General features: G+C 32.3%; 1 protein-coding gene across 1 annotated transcript in view; it reads right to left on the bottom strand.

Annotated features, from left to right (window-relative positions):
* Positions 1-25221, bottom strand: part of LOC120346535 (uncharacterized) — a 66688-nt gene that overhangs the window by 24561 nt on the left and 16906 nt on the right. The window contains exons 38-79 of the mRNA XM_078114947.1: positions 25049-25131; positions 23769-23922; positions 23569-23651; positions 22807-22963; positions 22486-22571; positions 22075-22290; positions 18834-18901; positions 18466-18625; positions 18176-18285; positions 17978-18086; positions 17564-17740; positions 17046-17084; positions 16565-16666; positions 16276-16371; positions 15914-16006; positions 15088-15177; positions 14625-14824; positions 14215-14410; positions 13874-14011; positions 13402-13563; positions 13117-13184; positions 12719-12875; positions 12146-12264; positions 11416-11524; positions 11068-11256; positions 10606-10747; positions 8611-8703; positions 7769-7890; positions 7419-7563; positions 7138-7265; positions 6757-6884; positions 6190-6307; positions 4955-5080; positions 4378-4582; positions 3906-4042; positions 3184-3402; positions 1857-2063; positions 1489-1683; positions 881-941; positions 594-715; positions 271-381; positions 27-193 (exon numbers count right to left, since the gene is read on the bottom strand). Of these exons, the coding sequence (XP_077971073.1) occupies positions 27-193; positions 271-381; positions 594-715; positions 881-941; positions 1489-1683; positions 1857-2063; positions 3184-3402; positions 3906-4042; positions 4378-4582; positions 4955-5080; positions 6190-6307; positions 6757-6884; positions 7138-7265; positions 7419-7563; positions 7769-7890; positions 8611-8703; positions 10606-10747; positions 11068-11256; positions 11416-11524; positions 12146-12264; positions 12719-12875; positions 13117-13184; positions 13402-13563; positions 13874-14011; positions 14215-14410; positions 14625-14824; positions 15088-15177; positions 15914-16006; positions 16276-16371; positions 16565-16666; positions 17046-17084; positions 17564-17740; positions 17978-18086; positions 18176-18285; positions 18466-18625; positions 18834-18901; positions 22075-22290; positions 22486-22571; positions 22807-22963; positions 23569-23651; positions 23769-23922; positions 25049-25131 (5587 nt within the window). The remainder of the gene's footprint in view (positions 1-26; positions 194-270; positions 382-593; positions 716-880; positions 942-1488; positions 1684-1856; positions 2064-3183; positions 3403-3905; positions 4043-4377; positions 4583-4954; positions 5081-6189; positions 6308-6756; positions 6885-7137; positions 7266-7418; positions 7564-7768; positions 7891-8610; positions 8704-10605; positions 10748-11067; positions 11257-11415; positions 11525-12145; positions 12265-12718; positions 12876-13116; positions 13185-13401; positions 13564-13873; positions 14012-14214; positions 14411-14624; positions 14825-15087; positions 15178-15913; positions 16007-16275; positions 16372-16564; positions 16667-17045; positions 17085-17563; positions 17741-17977; positions 18087-18175; positions 18286-18465; positions 18626-18833; positions 18902-22074; positions 22291-22485; positions 22572-22806; positions 22964-23568; positions 23652-23768; positions 23923-25048; positions 25132-25221) is intronic.

Genomic DNA, 25221 nt, shown 5'->3' with positions numbered 1-25221 from the left:
AATGACAGCAATAGAATGAAACATACCCTAGTACCAACTATTCGAATTTGATTGTTTCCCTCCCATATCCATGAATATTTATGATCACCCCATTCACAGTTAGATTCAAGCACAACTTTTTTCTTTTCATCTATAGCAAGACATTCAAGTCGATAAGGGTTCATAATTTCAAAATGTCGCCTTATTTCGTGACCTGCAATCACAAATTTGATAATTATAGTGAAGCCATGTTCTATACTTATAATGCAATCAGGCAATAATATACCAAACCTGTTTTGTTACACATATACTGCAAAGTATCGGAAAATAAGTATTGTGTTTTATGTCCACCAACATTTATTGTATCAATACCGCTGTCAGTTGGTTGTGGACATGTCACATCTGCAATAAAATACATTGAGTTAAGTGAGGTAGCATGAAAGTTACATTTCCAATATAATAAAAGTGTGCAATGGCAATGCCATTTGCAGACAATATATTATCAAATATATAAATTTTATAAAAAAGTATCACAGGCATAATTACTGCAGCAGACATTTCAAAGAAGTAAATGGTAAATAAAATATTCAAAAATAAAATGAAACAGTTCATACTTTGGCACCAGGCATCACTGGGATCAGGATACCATTCTCCCCACTTATTGCATTTTACAACTTTTCCTTTTTCAATCACAGAATAACCCAGTTCACATCTTACGACCAGTTTTGCATTGTATCTGTAATAGTGACATATTCTTTTCAATTACTATTGAATAATTTAAAAGAATTTAGCAAAGAAAATGTTAATATGATAAGTAATAATAAATTCTTGTTAATGATTATTCTTAGATAATTCTGAAAAGAATAACATTCAATTAATAGCATATTAGCAGTACATTCACCTGTAACTTGTGACAATCATCTCACCATGAGGTGGAGAGTCTGGTTCTTCACATATCAAGTCTGTAGGAATAATTCACAAACATGTAAAGTAAAAAGCGAAGTAGTAAAGAATCCAGCACATATGTGACTTATTCGAGCATTGCTGTCTTGTTTATTCAATTACGTATAATAATTTTGATTCATAAATAAAAACAAAATCCTATTCTTGGAGACAAAACAAAATGATAGTTTCATTCAAAATACAAATATTTAAAAATCAACTTTTAATTCAAATATTGGAACCATCCAGCAATATCAGGATCAAATTTATTATCATTGATAAAGTTACCAATTCAAGTTATTCTAAATTGGTGGATTATTTTTTATTCCTTCATAAGTGAACATCATGAAATAAAGCATACATTCCAAAGTTTCACAATGCGTGAAGCCTTATGAGGAGGACTTTTCAAGAGAAATGTTATTGATTAGAACATTAGAACATATTTTTTCCTTTTGCAACATGGAAAGCAATCAAGTTATGTTCCACTTTTGTCATTTTACATAGAGAAGTTTTAAAAGCTTCTGCATATATTCAAGAGCTAGATAAACGAATCAATAAATCAATTACCAACACAGTGTACAGTAGTAACAGGTTCAGGCTCCCACTTTGCTTCAATGGTACAGATGAATCCAGTAACATTATAAACGCCACGTTCAATCCAATATCCATCATTGCATTGATAAATAGATTCTGATCCATAGGTAAAGTTATCAGCTATATATTCAGCATTTGCAACTCGGGGAGGATATTCACAAGTGATAGCTGCAAGCATATAATTTCAACAGCAAATGAAACTCAATTAATATCAAGTGCGAATCTTCAAATTTTCGCGCACAAAATGGTAGCACATATTTAAGAGTATATCGTATGGCAAAAACTTGAATATCAAAACTATCCTTGCCAAAACATAGTACAATATATCAACAATATCATACTCAAACATTCAAAGTCGCTAGGATCAGGATTCCATTGCTGTGTTCCATTGCAAGTGGAAATAACTGTGTCATGTCCTGGTCTTCTAAGAACAGCAGTACCATAATCACATTTATAAGTGATCTTATCTTTGTATCGAAATCCTGAGCTTGGCCGTGTAGTTTCCAATGTTGCATTGGAAATAGAAGGAGGATCTGGACATTGCAGTCCTGGAAGGATAAAATTTATTTCCAGTGTAATTGTATGATCAGTTATACCAGTAAAAGGAAGTTAATCTTTATAATATACCAATGATATACAATTAGCTAAAGCAGGATGATCCAAACTGCTGACACAGCCTCTCGTACATAATTACTTAGTTGCACTGTCTGTTGGCACTATTGACAAAAGCAATGGTGAAAACCGTTGTCAGGTGTCCTTGCAAATACTCATGGTACCAAAAGAATTCATTGCAAAGCAAACAAAAAATATGTATATCTAGAAAACTCTACAGAAGCAATTTCAAAGAATTGGAGATTACAACAAGTGAGGTGTGATTTTGCTACACCTGATTCGCAGCTGGAACCATCAATTGAAATTGCACTATCAATCGTAAGCTTTAGGAGAGGTAAAAATTTTAAAGATGAGAAAGTTTTCCATAAAAACATTTTAATATCTTGGTTAAAAGTATCTTGGTCCCAACAAAATGCTGCTGTCGAACTATCAATAAATACAACAGCCTTGAATCCCCTGTCAATGCTCATAGAGCTTTGACCGTTGGGCATTGTGAAATAACATGGAGTGAACCTCACATTCCGCTGCACTATTGTGTTTAAAGGTGTGCAGGTGGCTAACATGGTAAATAGTGGAGCAAATAGAACAAAGAGACTTTACAAATTTATCAAGTTCTTGGATGATTTGAAAACTGAATATGAATAATCATAAAGCATTTGAAAATCAAAATACAGAAAAAAATGTTTGAGAAGCATCTGGAAGCACAGCCATGTATATCTGTCACTAAAATCAAGTCAGAAATAATATAAAATGAGTCATAATGAGTCATTCAGTTTTTCATCCAATATGTATTCATATTACCATTGGCAAGGAATTCACAATATCACCACAAAGTATAATTTTTGCTAGTGGCATGGATTCAGAACTGCTAGAGACCAACTGTAGCCCACGATACTTTTAAGCTTGTACCGCCCTGATCTAAAGTATTTATGTTAGTAAGTGGTTACTTATTTTTCATATGTCAAAACAAGAAATATAGTCTGTACTTTTTCACTAAAAAAAACAGGTGAAGTGAAATCACATGAAACAATGTTTATGCAAAATAATATAACATACTTTCACATATCCACAGGGAAGAGTCCGGTTCCCAAATTAGACCAGCCATTGCATTATCTACGCAGTCTAATTTGCCCTCCAATTTATTCGGATCACCACCGATACCATAACCAAAATCACATTGAATTAAAACTCCTCTCTTATTTACCCTCCAATCTTCATAAATGGTTTTGGCATTTAGTGGTATAGACGGAGATTTGCAAACATCTTTGTGTAATTCTAGAAAAATAATAAGTGAAAATTATTAAAAATATATTCCAAAGAATATTTAGATTTATTGATTTTCTACTTTCATTGTTACAATAATTTTATGATATAAACAGGAGTGAAAATCAGGTATTTTATAAAAAAATTCCTGGAATTGTGTTTCAAGTCAAAAAAGAAATGCAAAATATATATATATATATAAATATCTACTGACTCCTCGAACTAAAAACTAAAAAAAGTGATATTAATACAAAGTTCTTCGAATATTTGACATCATGTCTATGACATAATAAGGAAGTAGAAAAAAGAATAGGCAAAGCTAATATAACATGATTTTAATACAATTTAATAAAAATAAGGCCAACAGAACAGACTTCATATATATATATATATATATATATATATATATATACCACCCAAGCTGAAATGATTTTTCGTAAAACTTCAAGTATAACCAAATAATCTTTTTGGCCACTTCATAAGCTCAATCTAATAGCTTTCCAAAGATAACTTACTTTGTTGACATGCAAAATAATGTGGCTGTAAACAACTTCGTTCTTCATAACCAATTTTATCTTCAGATAATATAGAATATGTTGCACACCATGGTGCATACTGAACTCCACTAAACTTGTTTTCACCAGCTTTTCCTCTGGAATAAAACATAGTATATAGAAAAACCTGACAAAGGTCGGATAGATGCCTGAGTGACTGGTTTGAAATCACAAATTGTTCTGGCTTCAGCTCTGCCTGTGGAGCTTCATTTTAATATGAATGTGAAAACTAATCATATGGTTAAGACGTGGAGACGCTAAAATTATAATCTTGGCTTAGCTTCAGCAAAACATCACGGCTCTATGGCTCCAACTCCAGCCGTGGTTTTAATTGAGCTCATAAAATAAAGTGTTTGCCTGTAATTTAATGAACAAATTTGTTGACAAAAGTTGGCAAATTAAAAATTGTTACTTCAATGCTATATATTCTAACCTATAACACCAAACAGCTGTCGCTGTTCCATTTGATTTCCCACAGTAATATACACCAGTTCCTGATTTTTGTTTTGTGCAACTCTCATCTTTTACTGCCATGATTCCATAAAGTTTTCCTCCTCGTGTCTCACCACATAAACAACCATCAGTAACACCATCCATTCTTCCAGCATTCATGTCAAGTTTACTTGCAATTTTTCCACCTTTATTGTTTGAAATAACCATTTTAGTACATATTAACATTCACTTCAACACAATTTCAGGGTTTATACTTTCATAAATGTATCTAGAGGAACAAACTGAATGTCAATACCATGCTCAATATCTTGTTTTGTCAACTTTAGAATATTACATTAATATTATCGAGTTCATTTTGCATTGAACATGATGATGTATTCATAGGATTATCATTATAATCATCTAAATAAAAACTATTGGCTTTGGCTTAAATTACTACATTCTGACAACAGATTTATTGGTCGATATAGGCTAATATCATTGCTAATAAATAATATATTGTTAATGTACAAATTAACTGAACAAAAAAGGCCATAACATTACATTATAGAAATTACCCTGATAAAAGCAAGCAAGACCAGCTTCTTTTTCATTGACAAACTTTTCAGTTAGTTCAGCTTGCATTCCACATGTAGCGTCATTTGCAGGTGTATAACCTTCTTTTCGCACTACGAATAAATTTTCTTAAAACAAAATATGGATGGCTTAAAAAATTCACAAAAGTCAAGCATTTTACTACACAAAATGAATTACCGTAATTCCTGGCTATCAAGTCAACTTTCTGGACCCAAATTTTTGGCCTGATTTTTGGGGGGGGGGGGGAGTTCTTATTAGGCAGGTATACCTTTCTGGGATAAGGTTATTTTTCGCAAGTCTTCTTGAAAGCGTAAGCTTCACATATGGGTTGATATATTTTATAATGTATCTCCAATCAAGTGTCTGTGATTGATTGATTTATCCATCCGTTTTTCTGATTCAGGAAAAAACGATACCAGACTGGAAAACAATGCTGTCGCCTAACCCATGGACGTACAGCGCAGTACTTATCACACCATATTCATAGGCTATTTCAACAATTCAGTTAATGGGTTGTTCAAAATGATTGAAATTACTGTTTTATTGTTAAGAATTAATGCTGTGAGCATTATTCTACCTGAAACAAACATGATCCGGTTCTAACCATATAAAATTATTAGCGCATATTAGTGCTTCACTGATCAACAGAGAAGCAATTTTTCATCCCCGTCTTATTGGAGGGCTATATGCAAAAACACTATTTTTCAGTGCTAAAAATATGCCGGGTAGACTTATCGCCGAGAAATACGGTAGTTATGATTTATTACTGTCTTTGGTACACAAAATATGAGCAATTGACCACTACTATGCCAAAACATTAATATTTTGGTGATAAAAACAAAACAAAAAGAGAAATATTTTAACTATTGATGATAACTCGCACCTTGTTAGTATTTTATATATAGAGATTGAATGTGTAAATACAATGCTGTGTACTAAAAGATTTTAATGTGCTCAATATTGTACATTCGAATCAACAGAATAACTTAATGTTTGATTAAAAGCACCAAAGTTCTTTGACACAACTGGGGTAGAGTTATCTATAAAAATACCATGTACATGGAGCAACAAATAAACAATAACTATTTTTCAACTAAATTATTCATAACCTAAAAATTTATCATGAAATATGCAAATCATACAATTGGTTATGTAATTTAAGCTTTCTACCATACATACTTTTCTGTTAACTATAACAAACAAAACTTGCATATACCTCCAGGATGATACTGCTCATCACAAATGAATTTTTTGGTTGTACCAGTTCTCCACATTGACTTGCATTTATCTTCATAAAATCTGCCAGCCATATGTAATCTGTCCCATGGTTCAATCTTAGAATTTAAAAATTACACTTGAATATTAAGTTATCTCAACCTGAAGCAGGTGATCAAGTACGCTGCCTGGTTTAGCAGCTAGTTTGAATTTCATGCACTGTATATTGTTGTGCATGCAAATACATTTTTATGCTACAGTTTTTTCTCTCAAAAACTGCCGTTATAGAAATTTCCGTCCCATTAGCTGTTTCTTTGGCTGTTTAAACATGTAGTACTGTTTTAAACCATGTATCAACCGCTGTCTCCCGACATATTTGTACAAAGATGAACCTGTATATAGCTTTTAGTGTGTCAGTGAATATTTCTTCTATAATTGTTTCTTCCATTTTTAGTTGAGTGCTGGTTGACCTGCTTCGAGCAAACTTATATTATCAAAGAATAATATTTTATAATAAAAAAACATTGAAGTGGAGCGATTAGGCTTGAGAGAAAATTGAATTAGTTACCTTGTCAAATATGAAACTGTAAGGATATTTTCTCAGCTTCACTTGATATGGATTACTAGATCTACAAACCCACTGCTGAAAAGGATCTGTCAGATTACATGGCAAAATACGAACACCAGCAGCAACAGCTATGAATAAAATTTTGAAAGTTATCATTTCAAATCCAGGTGAAGTTGTAAAAAATACAAAAAATATGTTACTGTCAACACACAATAAAATGTGATACGATAATAACCCTTTCTACGCTCCCCACACCTGTAACACAAAGTGAATGGACTTATCAACTGTAAATTTTTAATAGCAACATGGGAGTGAGCAATATGCCACACAAAGATTGGGAAATAGCAATATAAGTACCAGTAACTATAATAACATAACCACCTTCTTCTGTTGTTTCCTCAACTTTGAATAGAGCAGTAAGGCAGTTGCCACTCTCAACATGTAGTAAATGATATGTTGATATCCATACCCACTCCAATTCCCGTTTGTTGTTGAATTGACAAGATTTACTGGAAAAAAAAATCGAAATTTTGAAATTTCAAAATGACATTAATACATTATAAATAACATCATACATTACAATCTATGTAACCATCAAGATGAAAAATTTATGCTGTATTCCCGATTATCAATGCATAAATCAATAAAATTAAATAACCAACCTTCTAACATAGAGATGAGGATCAAATTTTCCACCTAAATTTCCATAGGTATGTTTCTCCATGTCACCATAAATGCATCGTCGTCGGTAAGGAAGCTTTTCCTCATTTGATTCATCATCACCCACATTTGAAAACAGTAGTCCATCTAAAATAAGTTTCAGAGGATAAATACAAAAGTGCTCCTGAAGAATCTACGCAGCGAATCAATCTTGGTGATCCAAGTTGATAAAACTTATATAGCTTTCATCAAAAGAATATTGCTTTTTTGGGTAAACACAAAGATAAAGCACACATTATATAGTTCAAAATGTGTGGCAAGAATTTCAAAGAAAACAAGTTGAATTCAATACCTCTTATAAATTCATAAGGCGGTTCCATTTTTTCATCATTCCCATCAATTCTCCACATCCAGTTACGTTCAGATGCATTGATGCGGGATGGATTACTCTTATCATAGAGGGGAAGCCAATATCTTCAAAAAAATAAATAGATATAAAAAAAAAAAAAAACTGGAAAAATAGTGATGCAAAATGGTCTTAAATCCATTCAACCAATTCAGAACTTTAAAACAATGTCAAGATAATGAAGAAAAAAAGTACCTAATGCATATAGTAACGCAATATTTTGCGACATTGGTGAATAATGTAAATATAGGATTCTTTATATTTATAAGAAAGTGAGTAAAGTCAACAAAATGGATTAATCATATTGCAAATCTCGATCCCTTGGTATCCTATACCAGTTCATGCACTGTATGGGAACAGTAAAGCCGTTGTTTGTTCATTCCAGATGCATGGATTTGATTGTTGATAAGGCTAGTTGTTATGCAGACCACATTGGCGATTGGTACAGTAATCTTATTGTACATAATTATCTACCCCAAGATTAAATTCTGCGAACTCACCAAATTAACAGTCCAATGACAAGCACGTAACTAATGCTTGGCACAATGTGCCAACCATTAATCCACCTACTCACACAAAAGTCTTTGCAAAATCATATACAACTATCAACAAAGACTGTAGGACATCCTTTACTTTTATTAATAATTGGAAAGTTGGAACTCATTAACACATGCAAAATATAAAAATAACTCCAACATAATTTAATAGGAAAATAAAAACCAAAAAAGAAAATTTTCCGCAGAAAACATGACAAAAACATCGTACACTAAACTACCATATTTTTTTACCTTAAAGAATTATGATACATTCCATGAGAATGGTCAAGCACAGAGTCTCGGAGAAATTTAGTAGTTACTTCATCCTTTGCAACTAATAAATGCCTGAAATTAAGTGAATATATGAAGGTTATAAAATTCAATTCAGCCATTTTAGTAGTGAGGTATCGTAAGTTCTTCGTAAGAGTTGGAGACTGATTGTGTGATGCCATTCTATATCAAATATGAAATAACAATTTCATATATTTGACAAGCTAATATTATTTTTTTGTAACATAATTTCTCAATACTGCAGATGATAAGGCAGCGTTTCCCAACCTTTTTTGGTCGCGGACTATTTTCTCACCGGCGATAACCTTTGCGGACTCAAGGTGCGTTTATTGCAACCGTACTCTCTGTGAAGAAGCAATAAACCTAATCACAACAGAATTTTAACGAATTTTAAAATCGGAAATTCGCCGCAATTACGCGTTCGTTAAAAAAGCCGACTATTTTTTAGTGTATAGCGGCCTCTTCTGTCGCACAATACTCAATCCATGACAACGACGAGAATTTAAAATGTCTTTCTATTTTAATTTAATTGTGTTCATGATAACTGGCGGTTGCGTCGACTTACGACAAGATGAAAGCATTACTTTTTTAAAATGCTATGGCAATCTGCGAACATAAGAAAGTAAGAATATATTGCCCTATTATATTTAGTCTTAATACTTTTTTTTGGCGATGTTGCGAATTTGTTATCGCCGTTAGAAAAATCCTACTAAGTGCTATAAATCTCCAGAAAATACAATTTGATATAGTACTTAATAAAAATATATTCAAATTATATTAGTAAATCAAAAATACATATTCATCGCCTTGTTTTATTACTAATTTACTTCTGATCAATTTAATCTGCGGTTGTATTGAGGAAATAAAAGCAATACTCTCAGAAAATACAATGACATTCCGTGGATACAAAAATGCGTGGTAAAGTGCCCGATTATATTTTGTTTTGATTCGTATTTATGTGAATTCGACAAATCTGAGCTGTTCCTACAACATTTACTGTACGTACCAATGTGTATGCAGTAAACCAAAAAAAAACAAAAAAGGGAAAATGCCCTGGTGCGTATAATACGGTAGCACCCAAAATTTTGCGATTTGCAATGTCGAAAAAAGCGTTTTTAAACGGTCGCGGACCATCATAAAACAAAACTTAGATGTTCTCCGTTTTATTTTTAGTATTTTGTGGTGCCGCTTTTCAATTTAGAAAATTTGGGTTGCCACCATTGACACCTACTAAAAAAAAAGATTATTCCTCGTTGCTCGAACTCGCGAGAAACACCAGTTAGGTATCCTCGAAGCGTGTGCAGACTCGTGTTTTCGTCGAAAATCCGCAAGTGAGTTGTGAAATCCAATCGTTTGATTAAGCGACCCACAAGTGACCTGTCGCGTCACGTGTTACCAAATTTTCGAATAGTAAATAACTATTCTAATAGTTGAATATTCGAATATATGCCCAGCCCTACTCAGTAACCAGTAATTATTGACTCGATTAATGCTATGTGAATAAATTTGCTCTTTATGTGTTATGTAAATTCGAACGTAAAAAACGTTTGCGGCCCGAAGTGAATTTCTGGCTCGTTGCGGACTCATTCAAAGGCTTCGCGGACTCATGTAATGCTATGTGAATAAACTTGCTTTTTATGTGTTATGTAAATTCGAACGTAAAAAACGTTTGCGCCCGCAGTGAATTTCCGGCTCGTTGCGGACTTATTCAAAGGCTTCGCGGACTCATTTGAGACCGCGGACTCAGGTTGGGAAACACTGTGATAATGTATTAACAGAACAAGACCTTAGAATTTATATTCAATTATTGATGAAAATGGTTGAAGCATCCGAATATATTTTGATGAAAAAGAAAACGAGCTTTAAATCCTGAAGTCATGTACATGAGCTTGGACAGTTTTGATTCAGGCTACAATTTGATTAGCAGCTAGCTAGACAAACAGCACAACAACATACCCTCCAATAGCAGCACAATTTTGCTCAGCTTTTTCCTGGTTTACTGCATATAGACTTTTCACTTTTGGCACAGGATCATGTTGTAAGTACACACAATAATCTCGATGAAAATATGTATGTGATATCGGATAATCACAGTTTCCTAAAATGAATTTAAAACTATGTAGAAACTGTATAAGACATATCAATAGTTAGTTTATCGACAGATCATTGAAAATAGGTTTAAACCACCACAACTTCTTTCTTATACTGTGAATACAACAGATCCAATTTAAGATCAAAATAATCCTATTTTGCAAAGAAAAGGCTATTTTATGCCAGAAAATATCTTTGAAGCTCTGGTTTCAATAAATAAAATTGTCACAAAAAATCATAGATATTTTTTTCTATTTCTCAACCTCAGTATCTTCAAAAATTCAAGCACTTGGAAAATGGAAAACAAACATTGTAATTCTTCCCTACTTCTCATGCAAATGAAAGAATGGGTTTCAGAACAGCTGTCTTCAAAATAAGTCATCCCTTCAGCTGGATCTCCTGCTACACAATCTTTTTCATCGTCAGTATTGAAGTTATCGAAGATTGATTTATTCTGCCAATTGTTTACATCAACTACAGGATCAAATGGTTGACCACTGGACCAGATAAACACACCTAGAAAAACCAAGTTTATGCATACATAGTATAATTCAAATCAATTGACATCATTCCAGTTTGGTGAAGATAGCCAAAGCAATGAGCAATATCAACTGTCTTAAGAGTAGGCTTTATCATCTGCCGATGACATATATGCGAGCAGGGAAGCAAATAAACCTTCAGTTTCTCTGTCTGTAAGTCCAATCCACCAGTATTTTGTTCCAAGATCTTCGGCTGATAGATTGATTTTCTTGTAAACATAATCAAGAATTTCTTGTTCTGCAGCCTGAATATAATTTTGATTCGTATATTTATTTATTCCATATTTATACCCCTTCAACTTGTGGTAAATAGTGAAAACCAGATGATTCCAGAATTCCATTACTGTCTTGATAGGTTTATATGATCTTGTCACACACAAGGTAAATAAGGGATGTAAAAACCATGGTTTCGTTATTTTTTTGTATGTCAGTACTAACCAATGAAAAAAAATGAATTTGAGGATAATTTCCTCATTCAGAAAAAAGAATGCCGGACTTTTCATTTTCATTGTATGATGGATATCATATAGCAATGTCTCGGACTAAATTCAGGATAAAAATGTGAAAACAACAATTTATTGCAGTTAGTACAAGAAAAGGATCCATAACCCTGTTGCCAAATCCAAAAGGGGTTCGCATTAACAAAAACTGAAGAAACACTGTTCTAAATATACTCATAACTGTACTGGATAGCAGATAGTAAAGGCTGTGAAATCAATGTAAAAAACCTTCAAAAGAATGCATATAAAAATCTGATAAAAGAATATGACAGCAAAATACAATCAGCGATATGAAAAAAAATAGATTATTCAACCTATCACTATACTGATAAAATTTATAAATTAGCAAAAATTATAAATGCAAACCATGATTAAAATTGCATCTTCGTCTGCACAATACTTTTCTGCTTCTTCATATGTTTTATTTTTGATGTGAAAAAGCAGCTCAACCTCCTTTTTACTTGGCAAAGTGACTTTAACAAATTCTGGGTAACAAGATAACAAAATTTTCATTTGGTGGTTTGCGGAATATAGATAAATTCCCTTTATGAATATTCGGGATATGTATTATTCATGATAAAGTGTGGAAAAATTGATATTAATCAAGAAGATTACTTTTGATTACTCAAAAAGAAAACTTTCGTGGCAACAAAAAAAACTTACCACATGTTTTAAAATATGATCTACAACTAACTGCAGATAGCAAATATATTCAGGTTTTATTGAGCCCCTAACACAGATTTTAAATACAATCCACAAATTAATAAGCAAAAGTTAACACAAGTGGAAACCTCACATCCGGCCTGCTCGACTCGACTGAATGAATTTAGGCAATTTTTTGTTATCAGAATAAACTAGTTTTAAATACTTATGCTAACAAGTAATGAATCTCCATTCAAGCCAAAAAAACAGATGACAGTATAAATCAAATTTCATTACCTGGTTCATAACAGGCTTCAGAATACAATCCGAATTCCATGTCACTGTCAGCAAGTTCTTTAATATCATTTAATTCATAGAGCACAATCAGTGATGTGTCTTCAGAAAACATATCAAAGTCCATAACGGGACCATGTCCTTCTTCCTCACAACCAGCCTACCATAAAAATGTTGACATGTAATTTAATGAGGAACATATAAACGCATTTGAGAAAATAAAATGATTTTTAGCAAATCATTCGTGAAGTATCACAAATAATTAATCAGTAGTTTTTCATGACATGGGAAATATTCCAATGATATCTGAGTTTCAAGAGTTTTTTTATTTCTCTATTGATGGTGACTGTCAGCTACCATCAATTTTTTAGCATAGCTTGATTATCTCAGCTTCCTCGTACCTCTGAAAACAAATTGATAATACATCCATCTTCTATGGGAGGATTGTGCGTGCATCCTGTGGGCATTTCTGAAAACGAAGATTTTTAAGAGAGTTAAAAACATTAAATAAAAAAATGATTTTATATTATATGTTACCAGCTTAAAACGTCTTATCATAAATAAAAAGTAGAAAGAAAAAACTGGCATGCTCAGTAGTTCAATTAAATAAAAAAACTAAAATAATTTCGATGCATGTCAAAAATCATTACATTCATAAAAACAAAATATCATGGCATCAAACATACCAACTTCACAAACAAATGGAAATTTTCTAATACAATGGTAATCATTCCACATTGGATGAGTTACATTCAAATTCATTCCAGCACAATGTTCATCACACCATGCATTGTTTGGTTCAGATGAGTTTCTACCACGATTGTGCCAGCGTTCAAAAGGAAAAGGACCTGAGATTACAAAAGCAGTTAGTTCTTGAAATATAAACAATAAATTTATTATATTAGACAGAAATAATTAATATCATTCAGCTAATGGCATGTGTATGGGTTGTAAAGTTATGGCAGCAAAAACGGTATTGAATCTATTATCAGACATTTTGGTAATACAAATAATGTGACTTTTTTGGTTAAACATACAATAAAATAAATACAAATGACCTTATACAATTAAACGAACTCACAGATGATTTTTCCCCAAATATAAAATACCAGAAAAATGCACAAGAGAGAATAAGTGAAAGCAAAGTTCAAGTTATACCAAATTCACACATAGCGGGTAGTCTTCGTGAACAAAATTGATCAATCCAGTTCATGTTTGATTGGATGGAAGCACAGTGTTGCCGTTCAAAGTCAAGGTCACCATTAGGATCTGACCAAGTTTGCCATTTTTGAAAAGCTGAAAAAAGTATTTTCCACAGAATGTATGTTAGAGAAATAGAGGTTGAGCATAATATGGAACTACAGTATTGTATTCCAACTGAAATAAAAATATAAAAAATACGGTAATTTTATATTGTATACACCAATCTTGATGTTTAAAAAAATGAGCTGATGAACTAAGTCTCTGAAATCACAAAATGAACAATACATTGGTCTTACGTGCAAAATCCTCCTTGTCTGGAACTGGTAGATACATTTTTCTATACCAATTTTCATGGATATACACTTGCTGACCATCAGCCTGCCTCCAAATTGCAAGATCATTTTCATCACCAGTCAGTGCGAAGAAATAATTTCCATACTCATTGCCAGGAGCTGATGTGGGACCTTTTTCTTTCCAGATATTATAAAGATCCTGGAAGCAAGTAATATAAATAAAAAATGTACGAAGGTTATCAAGTATTGAATAGTTTAGTAGTATTCTCAAGAACATTTAAAAATTTGAGAATGATCCATAATCAATCTAATCTGATTATTATCCAGAAATTGAAATAATTACACAAAGCAATAATATATATATTGTAATAATATATACAGACATATCTATATAATAGTTTTACGTTACTTACATGAACATGTTTTCCAACGGCATAATTGATTTCTTCAGAAGTAATATTAACAAGAGTTCCATTCAAATCAGAACAAAACTCTTCCTGTTCAGTAAAGTTACCATAAAATGAGTCACCCCATAGAATGTAAAACTGATCGACTAGCGTTGAATTTCTTTCATACCACGGAATTTTTCTATCGTACATCTTTTTTAACATTTCTAAAAAAATAACCAGTTAATAAAAATATTAAATCGTCTCACAATTCTAGCTAAAATATAACAGTGTGTTTGTGTGTAGTATGTTCAGCTGATAAGATATATTGCAACCCGTTCCAGCATGGATTTATCAAGAATTAAATCTAGAATACTCTTCATGTGATTCACTATATCTTAGTCATATAATTTCTTGTATTGTATTTCTTGTATTCAAGATAATTGAGATAAATCCATTCTTATGTAACCATGGAAAACTATTTGCATACCAGAAAAATCTGGAGGTGGATTGACTCTCTCTCCATCAGAAAAATACCAACTGCCTTCCGTTCCCGTATCATTCATTCCTAGCCAAACAGCTGAATTATATAAAAAATTAAAAAAGGGCTTCTATTATATCAAGCACTTGAAACTATTACAGAATTTAACATCACAAAATATTCATATTATAAAATAAAATTTGATGGATATCTTTCTTATTATGCGAGATTCTTATTTTTAGAAATTCCGCAGGTTCACAGGTTTAAATCCTGTAGGGTAAATGTGTGCGAGAGGATTGCTGACTTTTCACCCTCATAGGATGGTGGTTCACATAACCGTCAGGTTAGTTACTGCTTTCCCCACCACCAAGTCTATGCATCTGAATCAAAACACTAACTGACATGGATTGGTAACCAGAAGAAATGCCGTGGTTTCAGTGGCGTAGCCATGGGGTAGTTTTGCGGGTCGAACCCCCCCCCCTTTTGAAATGTAAACCCCAAGACCCCAAGACTACTAAAAACATGCGTATTCCAGCGTTCGATCGGACCCGCTAGCAGTTTCGATCTAACTTGGCAAAAAAAATTTCAGAACCCCTCTCTTCGAACATTTTTGGCTACGCCCCTGCGTGGTTTGTCACATTATAAATCCATTTTTAATCGACTTTCCTCTCCAAACCGCATCCTAGCAACAGATCCTATTATTGAAGTAAGGACAGTTACTGAATTTCAAAATTTGAATATAAACGTGATGATTTTAGACAGTATCACAAATACCTCATGAGGTTGAACTATATTTTTCCTGTATTTTGATTATTAAAATACCCATAATTCATACCTGAAGCATTTGTGTAGTTTGATTGCATCATTTTTTCAACTAACCATTCATGAATTTCTTGGGTTTTAGGATTCGCCAAACGGCCCCATATCCCTGAAAATGTATTTTAAGTTTTTATTTTATCACATTTAATCCCACTTTCCCATCTTTATCATAATTTTTCTGTTGTGTGATAGTTTTTTAATAGGAGTTTGAAGGAAAAATTATTTGCTCTGTGTCCAAATAAATGTTAATAAAAACCAGGCAAGCCCTTCCATTTGAAATATTTAAAAAAAAATAAGCAAATGTAAGAATAAAAGATAAAGAAAATATTATAAGGAAGGTGATGCTATATAATATATAAATATGAATACTTTTGATACCTTCACAGTAATCAGAAGCATCTTTCCAGGTCAATTGTTCTTCAAAGAAAACATAAGATTTATTGAACATTTCATATTCCATAGATGCCGGAAATCCTAATAAAAATAATAGTTATAAGAACAAGCTTGTAATATAAAATAACAACAAAGTGTACTGTATTATCAAAATGCATTTTCCAGATATAATATTCCAAGAAGTTGAAAACCTGCAATCAACTTCAGATACCATAATATTATCATTATCTTAACTATCAAAAGAAGCTGAGTATATTTAATTATGCAATTGCACCTTTCAATATTGTACAATTTTCACCAGTGTACATGTCATTGCATACACATTCTTCATTTACACAAGTGAAGTGCTTTTTACAACTTGATTTGCATGGTGCCTCTACAATCAATATAATGTAGAATATTATTTTCAAAAATGCATACACTTGAGAAGTATTGTATGGATTCATCTGAAAATTGCCTTTTAAATATTTAAATTCCATTAATATTCTTTATTCTAAAATACCTCTCAAACAAACAAAAATAGGTATATATTTATCATTCAGGAACTATTGAACAGAAAAAAAATGTACTACAGGCAACATAGTGAAAAATCAGTTTAATTTCAAAGATATATATCATTAGGCAAATTATTCAGAAAATAAATTGTGTATCTGTGAAGTGTAATTAGTACTAACATGATGGAAAAAAGTAGTCCATAACATTTTTAATAATATCTATGACTTATTAGTAAAAAAGCAGATAAGGAAGACACCAACCTTCAGGAAGAATGTAGTCAGCTCTATACTTGCAAGTGACTGAAAAATGAAACTATGTGTAACATATAATTTTAATAACTATATTTGTTCGAAGCTTTAACTTTTGCTGAAAAATTCCAGTATGGTATGTGAGAAAGTTCCAATCAGCATGATAAAATACAAATTTCAAAAATTATGGTATTTGGTATGTGTAACATTATTTGTACAACATTAATATGAACATAAATATCTCCCTTCTGGGTTACATGCAGCTTCTGCATATACATACATTTCCATGATGTCAAGTCTTAAGCCTATTGGCATTTAGTGACACATTATGCACCAACATATTCCTGTATAGTTTCAGTAGCCCTTGTCATTTCAATGTTCACACATGCGTCTCCTTCACTTCCGAATGTGTGCGTATAATATTGTTTTGGTCAAATTAACCTTGAATAAAATTCTTATAAGGCTTCAGCTAGAATTGACTGAAATCTACTCAATTCATATTTGAGCGAATTATTACATGCAATACCCACCATCCATGCATATGAATGAAAATACTTCATCACAATTATCAAGTGACCAACGAAAGCCATTTTCAGAGTTGAAAGATGCACAATGTCTTTCATTGTGATCCATGGTAAAACTCACATCCCATTTATTATAATCATTTTCAATATCATATTCTTTGTTGCTGGCCCACCGGAATGTACCTATACAGAACAGTTTGCTATACATATAAATCATTTCAGCAAAGAAACAAAAATTCTTATTGAGTCGGTATTTAAGCAACATCATGCTCAAAATTATGTGAAATATTGTTTACCATGGATGTAGTGTTTAAATTCACAATCTGCAAATTCAATAAAACTCAATAAACAGAATGATTGTTAGGTGATGATTGTTAATGTAATTATTAATTACTAACTAACAATTCAAAACATACTTACCATCATTTTCTAAGTCATCAAGCCCAATCCACCATTTGTCTGTACCGAAAAATTCATTTGAGTTATGTAATTTTTTCTGCAATTTTGATTGAATATCATCACTTTCAATCTAATAAAAAAGAAAAGAAAAAAATAAGAATTGAACAAATAAACATAAGGAATGCACAATACAAATCAAAAATCCAGATGATGACTTACAGAGAAATGCATCAGAGCATTTCGAGATTTACAATATTCATGAGCTTCATTGAATGTTTTCATATCTGTGTGTATCAATATACTCATACCATCAGAAATCTCAATGAATTCTAAATATAAAGCTAACTAAATTACAATAAATTATATGCAATAAATTTGCCATTTCTGTACAAACGCAATCATAAAATGCAAAACATAAACAAAGACAGGGCGAACATTTCAATTTTTCATGCATAAAATTTTAAACTAGAGAAAAAATTTTCCTTTTTAAATGAATCACATATTCATACCAGGTTTAAAACATGATTCTGCATAAACACCATTTGACTTATCAGCATAATTTTGGTCGTGAATCAATATAAAGTGTTGATAGATGTCCCATAAATTTGATTCATTGTAATAATTCAACTTTGCATGAGGTACTGATCCTGCCACAGGATCACATCCAGCCTGTATTGAGAAACAACGATGAAAAAGAAATGTGCGGTAAATAATTTATAACAATATCATCATAGAGCATAAAACTATCAGAAATTATATTCAAAAATGTAGAAAATCAGAATCTCAGAATAAATTAAACAACCAAATGAACAATAGCTCAAAAGACTACATGATGGTACTCAAACTGAGTCATCTGAATTATGAACGGCAAACAAACCTGTCGAAACAACTCCTCCAAACAAGTCATATTGTGAGTTGGAAAATAGGTGCAGTTGAGGGGAAAAACTAAAAAAAAAATTATCGATAATAAAGGAAAATTAGATCTGCATGAAAAAATATTCCATGATATACATTAAATAAAATATTCACAAAAAGGTTTTGAATCTGAAGCGGTTATATGAAGAACTGAAAATGTACGCTTCATGATATGCAAACTCTCAGCCTTGTATTGAAATTACGTATGTAGCAAAAATATTCTGCATGTAGAAAAAGCAAACTATTTTAGCAGTTATCTAATACCATTCTTGAAATTTGTCGAAGCATGTGTGTACAACATAATGTTGATCCAAGCATTGAAACAGTGAACATATAAGCATTTGGTTAACTAGTTGAGTTTAAATTAGTAAATTATGTGCTTAGAATAACTTTAATATTGCTAGTTATCACACTGTTATTTTTGTTGATTCCATACTGAAGAAGGTGACATCGATCATGCATGAAAATCCCAGGCAAATATTGTTTCATACACCCTTTCATCTGCTTCATTTCAGTATGCATATGAATCAAGTTCATTCACATTTATGCGGAAACTCAGAATACCAATGTTTATTAGTATGTGGCTAGCTCCAGGACTAGACAAGATTTGCCATGCGATGCTTATAAAATTGCCCGCAGAATGTAAAGACATATTACTCAAATTGTTCAATTTAATTTTGAACAAAGGGAGTATTCCAGATACCTGGAAACGCTCTGTTGTAATTCCGATTCTTAAATCCAATAAACAAAAAGATCAACCATCTTCATATAGAATTATATCTTTAACTAGCAATTTATGTAAGGTCTTGGAAAGAATTATAGTTCGCAGACTAAAACGATTTGTTGAAAAAAATGGCATATTATGTAGAGAACAGAGCGGTTTTAGGTGAAGGAGATCTACGACTGATGCATATCTAAAATTACACGATGACATATATAAAGCTTTACCAAATAAAAGATCTGTACTTGGCATTTTCTTAGACATGGAAAAAGCTTATGACATGGTATGGAAAAGTGGACTGTTATACAAACTATATAACATAGGTGTCACAGGGAAAATTTGGCTTTTCGTTGCATCTTTTCTGACGAATCGTTCATTTCAGGTTAGAGTAGGCAGTCGTCTTTCAAGTATATTATTCTCATTAGAAAACGGAATTCCGCAAGGGAGCGTAATCAGTCCACTGCTGATATGCCTAGTACTATTTCATCAGATAATGTTGGATTGTTTGCAGACGATAGCGCTCTATGGCACATTGGGCTCAAAATTGAAGATTTAATCATTTCTTCTCAGAACTCGTTGGATTGTATTCAGTCCTGGTGCAACCAATGGCGTTTTAAGATCTCGGTCACAAAATCAATAGTACTCTTCACCCGAAAGAGAAAATTACCACCAATACAACTACACATAAACGGAGTAATAGTACCAATCAGGAATGAAGTAAGATACCTCGGAGTCTATTTCAATAGGCGCTTAAATTATAAGAGACATATCGAATATGTTGTACAAAAATGTAGTAAACGGATTAATCTGCTGCGTTTGCTTATTGGAACTGGGGGGATGCTAACAAATGGCTGATAACAAAAGATGGGGAGCTAACAAATTACCCCTTTTGTCATTGTACAGATCTCTAGTTCGACCCATTATTGAATATGGTATGGAAGCGTATTTTTCAGCCTCAATAAATGCCATAAGAAAAATCGAAATTATCCAATCTCAATGTCTACGCATCGCCGCAGGTAGCATGATGAGTACGCCTAAAATTGCTTTACAAGTTTGTTGTAATGAGATGCCATTGAGTATACGACGACTACGATTATGCCTCTTATATAAGGCTAAACTGCTAACATTTTTTGACCATCCCTGCCACGAAGCCAACGAACACTCATGGCATGAGATATTTTCCTACTCTCCAACATTTCGTACATTTGGTATGATTGCAAGGACTTTCGATATTGACAAATTGGATATCAGTATTATTAAAGCCGAAGAAATTCCTCCATGGTATTTGGACGAAATTAATATTGACGATGCATTATCGAATATACTTTTTCCTTGGTATACGCCCGACCAAACAAAAGCAATAAGTTTAGATTATATAAATAAATCTTATCAATCACACGTGCATATCTATACGGATGGATCAAAAACTGATGACAAATGTGGTGCTGCGGTTTATGTTCCATATAATAATTCTCGTATGGGTTTTAGGCTAGACAAAAACTGTTCCTCGTTTGATTGCGTAGTTTTTGCAATATATAGTGCCCTTACATGGTCAAAAAATAACTATGAAGGGAATATACTTATCATATCGGATTGTATGTCTGCTATTCACGCTATAAATAATAACTCGGATCAAATTAGTAATATATTTTCAAATATTCAGACTTGTCTTTTTGAGTTACAGGAACAAGGGTGCAAAATCACACTACTATGGGCTCCAGGGCATGTTGGCATTCCAGGTAACGAAGTCGCCGACAAAATAGTTTATCCCAATCACAAAACAAAGTCAAATCACAAATTCGACAATTCTGCGCTAATAAATGGGATCAACATTTTATACACAGTGACCAAGCGTTTCATAACAAGACAATTTTTCTCTCAATTGAAGAATTCCACTTGGTCACCACGAATAATAGACAAAATTTTATTTCGACTTCAGACGGGACATTGCCGTTTAAATAAGCACCTCCATAAAATAGGATGCCACAATAATGTACTTTGCGATTTCTGTAATGTTCCAGAGACAGTAGAACATTTTCTAATGAACTATCGTGCATATAGAAATGAAAGACGCATACTGAAGATGAAATTCCGCGATTATGGCATTGATTTTCAACTCAAAGCTATCTTAAGCGACCCTAGCTAGCATTTTCCCTGCTCTTGTTGATTTTGTGAAATCTACCAAGAGAGTACCATAGGCATATACAAAGTTTGATTTAAATTGTCTGGCGCAAAAGACTTAAATTGTTTAAAGCGCCATATAATTTCATATCACACACAGTAGAAAAGTGATGCAGTTACTAAAAAAAGTATTATAGGCTACCACAGAAAAGTAAATGGAGGCAGTTATTACATGGGTGAAAAAACTTTTTACAATGAATAAGTGACAACTTCTTCAACATTGTGAAAACAGCAAATTGATTTTGAAAACAAATTTGTCTATAATAACTGACTATATTGTTAAAACTCAATAACCACATACCAAATCCATAGCATTCCATTTGGTCGGTTGAGTTATCTGCCATAATTGCCAAAGCCTTTCTAAGATGAGCTCTTTCATATAAATATTTTTTTGTAGAAAGCTCAATAGTTAGAGGATAAGCTGTTCCCATTTCAACGCATCTTGTCATATTTGTCCAAATGAAATGAAGGCAATCATCAGTAAGATTGGGGTGATATGTACACAAATCTGGAATCACTAGCCAAAAAATATCAATGATAAATGAAGTGACTACCAAAATCAGGTACAGTAAATGTATGGTGATACATCATGTATTTCAACACTTTCTGTTCATAGTTTTTGTAAATTTGATTTTTTTGGTAGCACGGGTATAAGGCTAAGCTCTTTTATTGCTTCTTTCTTCTAAAGTTGAAAATTAAAAGAAATACTTACGCATTCCATAACACTGCATCTGATATGATCCTTCTTTATCAATATCAGCTTTATATCTTATAAAGCGAAATGCACTTTCTACATCCCTGTGCCATCAAAACAGAACGCATCATAAAGTGGAAAAAAATCATATGTTTAGACAAACCAATATTTATTAACATGAAATCATAACTCTAAATCTCTATTACTACTTCTGTCTCATATCAACAAAGTTCAAATATGTATCTATTTATATTTAAAATAAAGGTGTTTTCTAATTCCAAATATCAGCGAGTAAAGTGGTTCAGAGTTATGGAATACTTATATAGTTATATATAGCACCTCAGATTCAATTCACTATTTGTATCCAACTCAGTTATATTTAGCTTTGATGGATGTTTTGTTCCTTCTATGAGACACCAAACATCTTCTTCCCATATTGTTATAAAACAATCTACTGTGTGTGGTCCATAGTACTTGGTGCAATTATCAGGATAAACTTGAAAATAGAAAAGTAAGGGCGCTCCAGAAGTACCAGTATGTGTACAAATATGGGGGTAACTAATTTTGTTCGCCAATTTCGCCTACATCAAGTTGTGAAAAGGGACTGAAATCTATGAACAGGGGGTATATTCACTTGGCTAAAACAGACAGTACCCGAACTCATAATAGAACTAAATTAAGGAAAATTGGAATAAAATTATTGCCTAACCCTAACCTGGTACACACACTATGGGAGTACCAAAGTGAGTACGGTACATGCCACATTTGACTCATTAATTCTTAAGTGTTTTATCATTTTCATTTCCTTGAAAATAGGTTGCAAATAGTTAAATGCAAGACTTGAATAAAGTAAAGTAATAAATATATTTGTTATTCCCTGTACCTCCAAGCAAAATGTCTGTGTAAAACTTTTTCATACTATTTCAAAACATCAAACTTTTATTTTTAACTTTTATAGATTCATTTTATACTAAATGATTCCCCAAATAATTCTTATTTTAAATAACTCTTACTTTACAGTATTTATGTAATTAAGTATTTATACGAGTCAAAATCATTTATTTGAAAACGCCATTAAAGATTACGAAGTTTAATATTTACCCATTCCAAAACATTCAAGCTGTTGTTCAACACTATAATTATCTGCAGCCATAGCTGTTGAGTTGAAAGCTTTTTGAAGTTCTCTGTGAAAAACAGTGTGATTCATATAAAGGTAAATATTTTTGCGATGACGTCACAAATTCATCATCCGTTAAAGATTTAGTACAAGGTTTTTAATCAGGAATTCAATCAACTAATACCTTAAATTTAAGATATCAAGATCATTTAGTTCTTCTTGTGTTCGGTTACGTGGATAGTCATCACCCTCTGGTAAGCAAGTTGCAATATCCCAAATAGTTTCCAAGCACTCAACACTGTGGGGTCCATAATACTTTGTGCAATTATCAGGGTACTCTTAAAAATAATACTTTCAAAAAGATTTCCATATATATGAAGATTAGTGGGCAATTGGAAAAGTTAACTCATATCGTAATTGAAAATAATTTATATTCAAGCTTTGAGTTACTAGGTTTATGTAAATTTGTTTCACATTTCAAAATGTCAAGTAGCAATTTTAACATACATTAATATGCCACATGAAACTTTGAGGTACAGAGCAAGGTAATATATTTTACAGCCCAAAAAATCCATGGAACTCTTTTTATATCGAGCATTGTTTGCAAAACACCAGATGATATAGTTTAAGATTTATTCGAAATAGACATTCAAATTAATTAATATTCACCTAGCTTAATTGGGGTAAAGCAAAGAAATAGACTATGGAAAAGAATAATAGCTCGTGGACGCTGAAATACCAACTGGAACTAGAGCTGCGTGCAGCTTTAACAGGCTTCTCGCGTAAAAAAAAATTTGCATTTTATTGCTAGCTGAGAACTTCTGCACATTTGAGGTGAATTTCAAGTTTGTAGGACCAATTTGAAAAAATAATAATAATAAATAAATAATAATAATAAATAAATAATAATAATAATAATAAAACACAGGAATACAATAAGTTCCCTGCTGACAAGCAGCGGGAAGCCTAATTATGTAAGCCAGGTTGTAAGTAGCTAGGTATAGCAATGACATTATAACATTCAATTCGAGATTGTTTCGATAAGAACAAGTCCTATATTTTTGCAGGGATTGAAGAAAGACAAACACGTAGTTATTCTTCGATGTTTCTCAGTTTCTCACATCTTTCAACTTTTTCAATTCTGATATATATTTATTCATCATAGATAGAGTAGTTGATATAATGTATATAATGCATTATAAATAACTTAGCAAACTATCGCGGCTCACAAATCTGGCTAACTAAATTTCAGTTACAATATCATATTACATTATATCATGTTACAATATCATGAAACGCTAGTGTTCCGCGGAACACCAGTTGAAAATCACTGCAATAAATCATTAACTGAGTAATCATCATACTCGTTCCAATTTTTCATGAAACACCTGGAGGCATTTCATGGAATACTAGTGCTCCGCGGAACACCAGTGCAATAAATCAATGATACTGTAATCATCATACCCATTCCAAAACATTTTAATTGCATTTCATCATTATCAGAATCTGCCTCTTGTCTAACATCACTAAAATTGCCGATCACTTCTCTAGAAAAGCATGAGTGTAATAAATTAGAGCACTATCGACAGATTTCATACAGATAAAACATGGAAATGCAATTATCATCTTAACCTAAA

Source organism: Styela clava, chromosome 8 (genome assembly GCF_964204865.1).
Source record: "Styela clava chromosome 8, kaStyClav1.hap1.2, whole genome shotgun sequence".
Classification (NCBI taxonomy): domain Eukaryota; kingdom Metazoa; phylum Chordata; class Ascidiacea; order Stolidobranchia; family Styelidae; genus Styela; species Styela clava.
Note: the sequence above shows the minus strand (reverse complement) of the source record. Positions and strands in the feature narration are given on the sequence as shown.